The sequence below is a fragment of the Phoca vitulina genome, unplaced genomic scaffold (assembly GCF_004348235.1).
Source record: "Phoca vitulina isolate PV1807 unplaced genomic scaffold, GSC_HSeal_1.0 scaffold22, whole genome shotgun sequence".
Taxonomy (NCBI): Eukaryota; Metazoa; Chordata; class Mammalia; order Carnivora; family Phocidae; genus Phoca; species Phoca vitulina.
The window spans coordinates 20148490-20160193 of NW_022589725.1; the positions used below are offsets into that span (position 1 = coordinate 20148490).

Here is an 11704-nt window from a genome sequence, read left to right on the forward strand (position 1 = left end):
ACACCCTAATTCAGTTCTTTGGGGTCTGTAAGGCTCTTTGTGTTACTCTGCAGTCTGTTCCACCTGCACCTTAATAGGTGGTCAAGTCATAGCCGAGTCCCAAAACTTCACTTTGGAATGTTCTGGCCTTTTAGGCTCAAAAAGAAAGTGTTTAGATTTAATGGTTTTATGGCCCATCAAATCCTGTGTGGTAGCCTCTAATTGCATCCAGGGGCAGGAATTTCTTTTAAAATCTTTTTTTTTTTTTTTTTTTTTTTTGACAGTTTACTAAGAATTTGCTAATACGCTGAGCATTCCTGGAACGCGTTAGGTGGGTTTTAATTTTTCTCTATTTGAGGTCCCGGCACTCCCTCGTGTGGCGCTTGCGCACATAACAGTCAGAAGCAAACGGATGAATTAACACTTAGTCTCTTCTCTTTCCTCTTGATTCCTCATGTTTAAATGAAGCAAAAGAGCTCATGTAGTTCCATGGAGGCTGAAATAAAGTTTCATTACAGCCGCAGTGCCTAACACCAGAGAGATTTCCATGATAATGTCCTAAAAGCCTCTGTGGTATAATAAGCATTTTGTTTGTTCTTTGAGAAGTCAGCGATGCTTTACTTCTATTGCGAGATGGAAATTTCACCTAAGGATGCTACCTGCTTTATATGGCACTGGGGTTCATGCTTATCATTGATATTTCCTTCACCACGCTGAGTATTTGTAGACATGATTCTGTAGTCATCCCTGAAGCTCATAAGAATAAAACATAAATAAAAAAACAATCTAATAGAGTTTCAAATGGATGTGCCATTATAAGTAAAGGCATTTATATGGCTCCGTAGCTATTATAACAGTTGTCAATTATTAAAATGTTAACTAAATCATCTAGTACAATAAATGTCTTCTTATTCATAACATAGTACATGGCAAACTGCTCTCCACTGAGTGTTTCTCAGTTAGTTGCCTTCCATCTTTTTTTTTTTTTAAGATTTTATTTATTCATTCTTGCAAGAGAGAGAGAGCATGAGCGGGGAGGAGAAACAAAGGGAGAAGCAGACTCCCCGCTGAGCAGGGAGCCTGATGTGGGGCTCGATCCCAAGACCCTGAGATCATGACCTGAGCCAAAGGCAGATGCTTAAACGACTGAGCCACCCAGGACCCCAGTTTCCTTCCATCTTAAAAGACTTTTAGGAGTTGTTTTCATTTTTTTATTTTATTTTTTTAAGATTCATTTATTTTAGAGAAAAAGAGAGCGCAAGTGGGGGGAGGGGCAATAGGGGAGGGAGAGAGAATCTCAAGCAGACTCCCTGCTGAGCACAGAGCCCAACATGGGGCTCAATCCCATGACCCCGAGATCATGAACTGATCTGAAACCAAGAGTCAGATGCTTAACCGACTGAGCCACCCAGGCATCCTTTTAGGAGTTTCAATTTTTGTTTAAAATTCAAACCCTTTTATTTATGCTCCTGAATTTTGCTCAAGGCCCATATTTCCTAATGAGTTTCATATTCTGTGGCTTATTCCATCCTCTCAAAACTAAAGGGATAAAACTATAAAAGCATAGAATGTTTGCAGTTAATATTCCAAGACTATAACATAGAATTTGCCTTAGGGTTCTTGCTGCAGTTAATGATACTTGGAAATATCAGTCACTGACCAGGACCTTATAAGCAGCATTGCACAAGTAATTAATAACCCAGAACAAGGTATTTATCTTCTGCAAGCCTCAGTTTCCACAAGCAAGGAGTTGGAAAAAGATCCTTAGGGCTTTGGATTCACGTTTCAAGATGGGTAAGACATAGATAAGTTAATAAATGTAAATTGCCTGACACACATTGATTGCCAAATAAATGTTGGCTATCATCATTTTTCATGAAAGTTAATTTGTGTGGCATAAACATCTATTTGTGTTTTCAGCAAGATCCAGAAATAAAAATGTCTTCTTGTTTTCCTCTATCCCAAGCATGCAGCTATGAGAAATGAAAATCAAAAGCATACAAATGTTCATTCCAGCATCTACACTCTCCAGGACTGGCATGGAAGGCAGGGGGTAGAGGAAAGGGGTGGGATCTCAGAAGGGCAGTTGTCTACCTTGAATGGTTTCTCTATTTAATGGAATCTTAAATGGGGACAAAATCATTTATTTATACCCTGAAAAAAAATGGTAAAGATCATCTTCCTGTTGGAAATTTTCTGGTTTTGGTTTCCAACGTTTTCTCATTGTGGAGATTTGGTCTTTGTTCTTGCCTTTGTTAGCAGAACTCTTTCTTTAAAGAACCGTCCTGTCTGTCCTGCCGAACCCCAGCATGCAACAGGAGTAGCTCTGTGCTCAGGGACACACCTAGCTTCCCTGAGAGCCCTGGGAACAATCCTGACCTCCTTAGGGCATGGTAAGTAAACCTCTGATCTTGCTTAAGCGGCTGACTTATCAGTGAGGAAACGTAATCCTCCTAGAGAGTGAAAATGACCTGCCACAGAAGTGAAACTAGTTAGTGGTGAATTTCCACATAAATCAGGTGTCCCAGCCTGACAGCCCCGGGGACACTTGTAGCCCACAAAAGTATTTGCTTTGGCCCACACATTGTTGCCCCAAACAGTGTTTTAGAGAACTTTTGATTTATTTGCCAACATTTAAAAACCAGGAGATTACACATAAAAATCAAGGTTTCTGGCTTCTCTTGAAATGTTGGAAGATTTGGCAACCCCACATCCTCATTCCCTCGGGGCTGCAGTTAGCTAGCGCTGAAATGCGGCTGCCCCCTTCCGCGGAACCTGCAATCTCCACCACGACCGTCTCCACCACTGAGCCTGCATTGTTGTTTTCCTAACTTCATCCCTCTTTGGATGTTTATGTTACCAGTCTGACCCTCAGAGCCATTTTTGAGGTTCCTGCATAAAGCTTAAAACAAAAATATCTTCAGCAAAGTAAAAAGGGTGACTTTCACTCCCATCAAAGTGTGAACAGAGTGTATTTTTCTGAAAGCAGTTTTTTAATATGTGGAAGAGATTTTTGGGACCCTGAGGGGCAAATAAAAAGTGCACCCCATTTTGAGAATTCACACCCTCAAAGCTTTGGTTAACAATTGTCAAATGATTTTCTAGAGATACGATTCCACTTTACGGTCTTCCTATCGGTATATGAAAATGCACATTTTCCTTCCACCCTCCACACACTGTATAATCTGAAAATAATAACTTGATATTCAGAAAATAAAATGTATAGTTATAACTTAACATTTATTTGACAGCTAGGGAAAATGAATACTTTTCATATGTCTATTGGCCGTTTTCAGGTGTCCATTTATGAATTTTCTATTTGTCTTTTTCCACTTACATCTTTTCATCTCTTTGGGGTTAGATGTTACTTCGTTATTCAAGTATAAGGGCTCTTCACACGGAAAGGTCCTTAACACTTTGCAGCCTCATAATTTTTCAATTTGTTTTGTTTGCCACTTGTTTTTTCAATTTTTATAGAACTTTGACAGCATGGAAGTTTCTGGGGTTTGTGTTGATTTGTTGGCTTTTGTTTTAATGGTTGTTATCTATGGAATGCTTGGGAAGGCCTCTCTCACCCCAACTGTAAATGGAAAGATACTGGTTTCCTTCTTCTTTTCCCCTTCTCCCTGCCCATATTTCAGGATTACCATAGACAAATGGCTGGGGCCCCAAGACCACTTCTCTGTGTGTGGTCCTAGAATTAAAAAAGTTCTAGACTCCAACCTAAGTCTGTCCAGCACAACCACTGGGTCATGCTGATATCCCTGGCAGAATTCTGTGGCAGACATTTCAAGGAGGGAAGTAAATCCTTAAGATCTGTGATACTTTGAACTAAAATGCTTTAAAATAGTATTTAGTTCCTGCTCTTTGGGCCTGAATTTCCTTCCCTGCTTAGCATCAAAAGAAGTCAGATAGAATTCATTACCAACTTTTATATGAGTTTCTGAAGCAGGGTGGGGAGATTTCTCACTGTGCATACCTTCAAATGTTCGTAGTTGCTAGGGGACTGGGAAGTTAATAAATTAGCCCTAATGAGGAATTTCTTTACATCATACTTGAATTTCTCATCTCTCTCTCCTAAGGCAGAAATACTCTATTGGGAATATAACCCATTCGTAAAACAGAATAGTGGTCCCAAACCATGACAGAAAACTCAACCAACCGGGTCTCTGCATCTGCTGTTTCCTTGAGAGAATCAAGTGGTTTGGGGAAGCAGGAAGGGCTTTGAAATCAGGTAGCTACGAAGTTGAATCCCATTTCGGCCACTACCAAGCTGTATGACCATGGGGGAGTCAATTTCTCAGACCTCCATTTTCTGAAATGTGGATATTAATACACATAATATAACTAAAAGCTATTGAACCACCACTCTGTGCAAGGCACTATTTTAAGCACTTTATATGTGTGAGCTCATTTAATCCTGACAGTAACTCGGAGATGGGTACTATTTTTATCCCCACTTTATAGCTGATAAAACTGAGGCACCAAGAGTATCTTGCCCAGAGTCCTAGAGGAGCAGAATGTGCAAGAACAGGTATTTGGACGGCAGCGTCAATGAGCTTAATTTTTGTGAGTGTAAAAATATCCAGGGAAGTGTTTGCTTGATGCATACAGAGAAAGAAGTCACTAAATGTTAGTCCTGTTCTGTCCCTTTGGGTGAGACTCTCTTCTTACCTCGCACGGTTGCAAGCTCCCCATCCTCATGAGCCATGCACTGCATGGCAGTAGCCCCAGCGCATATTGGCATGCTGACCCTCTGCCCCAAAATGGAAGTCGACAGGTCTACTTCGGCAACATTCCGGAGCATCCGTGGATATAGCTTCCATCTAGAATTTAAAAAAAAAAAAAAAAAGTTTTAGAATTCTAAAATCATCACCAAAGCTTTGACATTTCATTTTAGTTAGAAAGAGAAAATACCCTTTTATTTCTCCCATTTGGCAAATTACTTTACAAGGTTAAAGAAAAGGGGCATTTTTAATGTTTGTGAAGATGGCAAGTTAGCCATAAGAGAATAACAGATTTCACAAGTTATTGTTCTTAGTGAGGTGTAATTAACATATGGTAGGATTTGACACACGCATGTGGTTGTGTAAGTGCCAAGACAGTCCAGAACAGATCACCATCTTGAAAAATGTCCCCATTTCCTTTTGCAGTGAAACCAATCCCCTAACCACCGCTGATACTTTTTCTGTCCATATACTTTTACTTCACAAGAATATATAAAAGGAATCATATATAATGTAGCGTTTTGAGTCTGGCTTCTTTCACTGAAAGCATAGTGCTTTTGAGATTCACCCATGTAGCCAATTCGTCCATCATCGGTTCCTCTTGGTGGATGAATAGTATTCCGCTGTACAGAGGTCCCCCAGTCTGTTGCCCATTCCCCAGCTAAGAGACATTTGTAACATTTCCAGTTTGAAGCAATTATGAATAAAGCCACTATAAACACTCACTTAAATGTTTTTGTGTGAACATAGCTTTCATTTCACTTCCTCCAAGTCATTCTGAAGATGGTATACAAAAACATGGAAGGCAGATATACTATGTCCAGTTTGTCTTTTTATATATATATACATAACAGACAGTAATTGGAAGTCGACAGTAATTCCTTAGGTAATTACTTTTAAAATTATAATGTGGTTGGGGCGCCTGGGTGGCTCAGTCGTTAAGCATCTGCCTTCGGCTCAGGTCATGATCCCAGGGTCCTGGGATCGAGCCCCGCATCGGGCTCCCTGCTCCGCGGGAAGCCTGCTTCTCCCTCTCCCACTCCCCCTGCTTGTGTTCCCTCTCTCGCTGTGTCTCTCTCTGTCAAATAAATAAATAAAATCTTTAAAAAAAAAAAAAAATTATAATGTGGTTTCTTGGAAATCCTTAAACTGAAGTCAGTATTCATTGAAGTATGGTGATGAGGGGAGATAATTTTTTTTAGTTTAATTGAGCATTTTCCTCAAAAAAGTTATTTGGCAGAAACTGGAGTTTTGGCTTGAAGAATTTTTGACTCCTGAACATGATCTTAAATGACTCTTCCTGAAATTCTTTCATGTTGCAATGAAAATGATCAATAAACCAAGAACCAAAATTTTAAGAGTAAAGTTTACAGGAGAACAAGTTTTCTTCCCTCTTAGCAAAATTTCTATGTCCTATTGGTTCAGGATTATTTCTCTCATTAGTCACTGATTAGAAGGGAAGGAAATACAGCCCTATTTCTAATGAGCACTAAGACAATAAACATGTGTATAAGACCCACATACATACCTAACCAGCCCTCAGCTTTCATTACCTAGATTGAGCTCTGCTTCCAGAGAAATTGAGATTTTTAGTTAATATAGCGAAGTGTGATTTAGAATTGGAGTAACCAAAATAAATCGAACCTCCGAAGTCTTAACTGCAACCGACTTCCTGTAGTGGATGAAGAAATTCTGCCTTCCTGTGGCTTTGGGTCTGTAATCTAACCCTTCTTCACATAATAAAGTAAATACATCCAGCCCTTGAAATGCATAATAAAGAAGTTTTATTGTGCGATTTCTCTGCAATTCCTTTGAACATCATAATTGTCATTATTTTTTGCCACACCACGTGCCTTGCTGCTGGAAGTCTTTTCTTTTGGACTGACCCTGACAACATGCTTCTTTGATCTCCATTTTGGGGTGGAGGAGGCAGAAGCCTTGAAGAGAGTTTTTATTACCAATCATCTCTAAGTGTATTATTAGAATGAGAGAAAAAGGTTTTAATAGCCGTTGGCAGGCTGGCCTTGGAAGGCATTAATATTTACTTAGAGCTGAGGAAACAATGAGCGCTTTTACAAAGGGCACACACAGAGCTGCAGGGCATCGGCTGTGTGTGTGTGTGTGTGTGTGAGAAAGAGAGAGAGAGAGAGAGAGAAAGGACATTGTTTAATGTTCAGTTCCTACATAGAAGGCAAGGCTCAGTCCTTCTATCTCCAAGCAGTAGCTTTACGCGTGTCCACGTGGTGGCGCAGTCCCTTTAATAACTGTGTGTTCTCCGCCCCCCCCAACACTACTTTCTGTTCTGAGGGTGACACTACAGAGACTCACCAACCAGTGCACGAAATGCAATTTTCACACAAAATTAGGTAAGAACAATGGAGTGGAAAGTGTGGGCTCTCCAAAAAGTTCTCCACATTTTGATATTTTCTGAAGAGCCATTACACTAACCTTGTCAGGTAATTCTAATAGCTTTCCAAGTCCCACCTAACCCCACCCCCAATTTAAATGATTTTTTCCACAATCTTACATAAAATCGCAGCCGACTATAACCGTGGACTGTGCTCTTATAGGACCTCCACTTTGGAAAAAAGATATGAAGATCGGCAAAACAATTCAACCAATTGAATAATAAACCTCTTTCAAAGGATGGAAAATAAGATGCCTGAGCAATGGAAGTGGGGTAGAAGGGGCGATCCTTTCTTAGGGCTTTTGACCCACACCTCACATCCAACAAAAGTCTCACATTTAATTTTACAAAAAAATCTGGTGATGTCCACACTCTCCATGATGGGTTACTCTATTTGAAGGAAGACACTGAACACCCAGCTTTAAAGTCATGTGCTGTTACTGAATCCCATCAACTGAACACAGTGAATTAATGTTTCATAAGTCCTGTAAGACGATCTTATTGCATCCCAATTTCTCCACATTAATTTTTTACTCTAAGCATTTACATCAAATGAAATATATGTAAATACATATATCAAATATATAAAATAGCACAATTTTTGTAATCTCATTTTTTACCTTTCATTCTTAATATCGTGAGATCTTGAAAACATTTAATTGGATCACTCTCAACCTCTGAGGTATTGCGGTAAAGGAGTAAGGAGGGAAGGGATCTAAGTCTGAAGAAAACACTGCATAGCAAGCATATTTAAATAGTCAAGCCAGTTTTTGAATGCCTTGGTGTGTAAATGGGTTTTGGAAGGCCTGTGACCCTCCTGACAAGGTGTATAGTTGTGCTTGTGTGTGTGTGTGTGTGTGCATGTGCGTGTATAGATTTGCCAACACTTGTCTGGATGAAGAAGCCACAGCTCTGAGGTCCAAGATAGAAAGAGGAAGCAGAGGAGAAAGGGAGGACAAAGAAGAGGATAGGAGGAGGAGGAGGACAGAACAGAGCTGGGATGTGAGACCTTTTTCCACATGAATCTTCAAAAAGAAGAGGCAGTTAGCTACTTTGCATAACGCAAGAGCAAAAAGCAGCTTACTCTACTCAGCTGTCATGGAAACCATCTTGTGGCGTTTACACCTATGAGGAGAATACTTAAAATGCCGCAGGTGAGTTTAGACTGCTTCTCAAATATTTTTTTTTTTTAAAGGTTTTATTTATTTGACAGAGAGAAAGACAGCCAGAGAGGGAACACAAGCAGGGGGAGTGGGAGAGGGAGAAGCAGGCTTCCCGTGGAGCGGGGAGCCTGATGCAGGGCTCGATCCCAGGACCCTGGTATCATGACCTGAGCCGAAGGCAGACGCTTAACGACTGAGCCACCCAGGTGCCCCTGCTTCTCAAATATTAAAGTGAGAGAATGTTACCACTTGTCCATCTGTTATTTAAAAGAAAATCATGCCATTTTCAGTGTGAGGAAAGAAAGGAGCTTCATTTTCTAATATCATCGGGACTTCTAGATGCCCCAAATTGTAGAATTAGTTTCCACTAATGATAATTTCACAAGAAGCCACAAAGTGTGGACCATGATTGAGAAGGATACACTAAGTTCATTTGTAGGAGAAACAATGTACTGTGTTGTTCTTTGTTTTTTTTTTTTAACCCCAATCAGGTCAGGCCAAGCAAAATGTAGCAAGCTGACATCTGCTGTTCGCTTCATGTTCCCAATAGGAAATTATGCTCTTCAGTCTGGTTCCATCTATTTGACTTTATTTGTCCTTTTGCATTTTATTTTATTTTATTTTACTTTATTTTTATTATTTTTTGGTTACAATAATATCAGAGTCCCAAGTCTTACCCCAGAAATGTTTACAAGCAACTGCGAGGTCACATAAGTAAGCCAGGTCCCCAGAACTTCAAACCGCGGTTGTCAGAGAGGAGCACAGAGATAACAGCGGTCACCGTGAATGACACTTTGTTGTGCTTGTGGGAGGGGAAGGCGGATACCTTTCATAAATGTCTTTAAAATGCCCTGACACTGTGTCACAACGGGTTATCTGAGGTTTGGTTGTTTTGCAGTCTTCATTTGAATCAGAATGAGAGAACTCAGATTGATTTGCTTCATCCCATCAGCCCAAAGCCCCCAGGACCCTGGCAGGAAATCTATTCTGAGCTCTACATCATCAGCTCAATGCTAGAAGGTGAGGAATGAAGGGTCACAGGCAGTTACACGACAAAAGAGAAATTGAAGTAGGCGATGGCCCCTAACGTTTGTTGCAATATAAAAACTCCTCAAGCAGTTGATAATAAAATAGCATCAGCCGACGTCCAGAGTTGATTAATCCCCATTTTTTCCCTTTCAAGCTGAACAAAAGAGAAAGGTCAAGCTTCATGGAAAGGATGGCATTGCAAACTCGTTCTCATGATCTGTGTTCTGTCCTGAAGTTACTTAGTACATGCATAGCCCAGGAGTATTCAACTGGAGTACCATGTGACCCGCACAAGCACGAGGCACTCCTCCCCCCACAAACTGGGAGTCAACACTGTCTTCTACGCCTCACAAAGTTTCTAGAATTTCCAGGCTGCAGAGGTGTCTGTATTTGCTGCAGCCCTTTGCTCCCTCTTTAAGGCCTCTACTGGGTACATTCTGGGGACACTTTGCATCTATTCAACCCACCAGCGTTATGGAGGTCAAAGATCAATGTGAAGGTAAGCTCCCATGAATAGGAACTTTGTCTGGTTCATTGCTCTATCTTCGGCACATAGTACAGAGTCTAGCCCACAGAGATTCCTAATAAATGTGAGTTAATTAACTAAGTAGCATGAGGTGAAGGGGGTTGAAGGGTGGGTCAGGAAATAGGTGGTCACCTGAGCATTATGACCTGAGAAATTCAACGTGACACCAACCTGTCAGAGGCCTGAGATTTCCTTGGTTAAAATGACCTATTTGGGTTAAAGTGTTGTTTTCAGGAGACTAGTAAGAGGTAAGCCATATTACCTGATGAATAGAACCACTATGGGCCTAGGAAGGGACATCTTCCAAGAGCAGAAAACTTTGAAGAGGCCCAAAACATTAAATGATTGAAAAAAGATCATACAGAATTTTAAGCCCCTCTGTTCTTAGTCAATTTTTCCTTTTCTTCCTCTTCCCGAATTTGTGAAGCTCATGTGGGTTCCAGGGAAGATCGGAGACAAAGTCAAGGCTTATGAAAGTTTGGGTGGGGGAATCCCATCCTTCACCCCATTCTCAGGTTCCTGGGGGGTGCATTGGTGCTGCTTGCCAGGGACCACTTTTCTTAGAATAATCTCCTCTCTCCTAATGTACATATAGAAAAGTGATTTCTGAGAGATTTTTCTCTAGACTGGCGAAGCCAAGAAAGAAGGCAGAGTCTTTCCTCTGGATATTTTCTTCCTTTTTTCTTTAATTTATCACCATCAATGAACACCCGCAATATTCGCTGGCTTTTCTAAAGGCTATGATGTAAGATGGATGAGCCTGAAATCGTATAGTGTACCGAGGGCTCTCCTCCCCTACCCCAGCAAATAAACCATTTCATAACTGCTGAGAGAAAAACACTCCTCTAAAGTTATTTTGTTTCTTATTTTTATTACAAAGAGAAAACATAAACCATGACACCCACCATGTTGTGCTTTAAAATATGAAAGGCAAGGAAAACTACTTTGGGAATAGAGGTAGGTGAAGCACTTTGGATGAGGGATGAAATAGCCAAGTTGAAAGATTAATGCTATGGAGACAAATTGAAATCTAAAGTGAAAGTTTAGACAACAGTAATCAAAATGAATGATAATGGAAAGGCGGCAGGATGGGAATATTTGAGGCAACAATCTGATCTGGTTCAACCAGATACGATGGCTTTCTTGCACTTAATGCTAACTGCTTCCTACACCATGAGCAATGACCCTCCCTCTTATACTCAGAGAAAAAGAATAGAGTCATCAGAATGCATCACTATTTTTATACACAGTTAAATTAAGTATCCACATAATTCCATGTGAGGCAAATTAGGGTTGGTTTTGTCAGTCAATTGTTTGAGATTCCCAGGCTTGGGATATTTTTAAAACAATTTAATAGCCCAAGACTTCTCATGGCCCCAAGAGTTTTTTATCTCTCTACTAAGCATCCATCTAGACAAATAATTTCACATCATCAACATTAAAACTTGGATATCTTATTTTGGTACGATGTCCTCATATAATTTTAAAACTATAAATAAATTTTCTTACCTGGAAAATGCCGCAACATTATCAGCCAACGTTTCCTGGTCATTTGCCCCGGAAATATAATAGTCATATATAGACTTCGGAAGTATTGATTTAGCATGTTGTTCATAATCGCTGATACAAACTAACCGCGTAAACATTTTCACAGGTTACTGTCACCCCAGGTTTGGGGGGTTTTTTCCCTGCCTAGGCTTCTACATCCTGATAATTCCACTATTTGTCAATTATTAATAGACTTTTTCCAAAGTTCAGATTTACTTCTCTGTTGCTTACATTAAGTGAGCAAATATATGCTTAGATTTTGCAATTTCACTTGCATCTGTCTGCCAAAGAACAGCTACACCTAAGCCGTGAGAAGGTGGGCTTG

At 40.2% G+C, this 11704-nt stretch overlaps 1 protein-coding gene across 1 annotated transcript in view; it reads right to left on the minus strand.

Moving 5' to 3' along the window:
- Positions 1–11477, minus strand: part of HAO1 (hydroxyacid oxidase 1) — a 49383-nt gene extending 37906 nt beyond the window's left edge. The window contains exons 1-2 of the mRNA XM_032419789.1: positions 11341–11477; positions 4654–4805 (exon numbers count right to left, since the gene is read on the minus strand). Of these exons, the coding sequence (XP_032275680.1) occupies positions 4654–4805; positions 11341–11477 (289 nt within the window). The remainder of the gene's footprint in view (positions 1–4653; positions 4806–11340) is intronic.
- Positions 11478–11704: the final 227 nt, after the last annotated feature.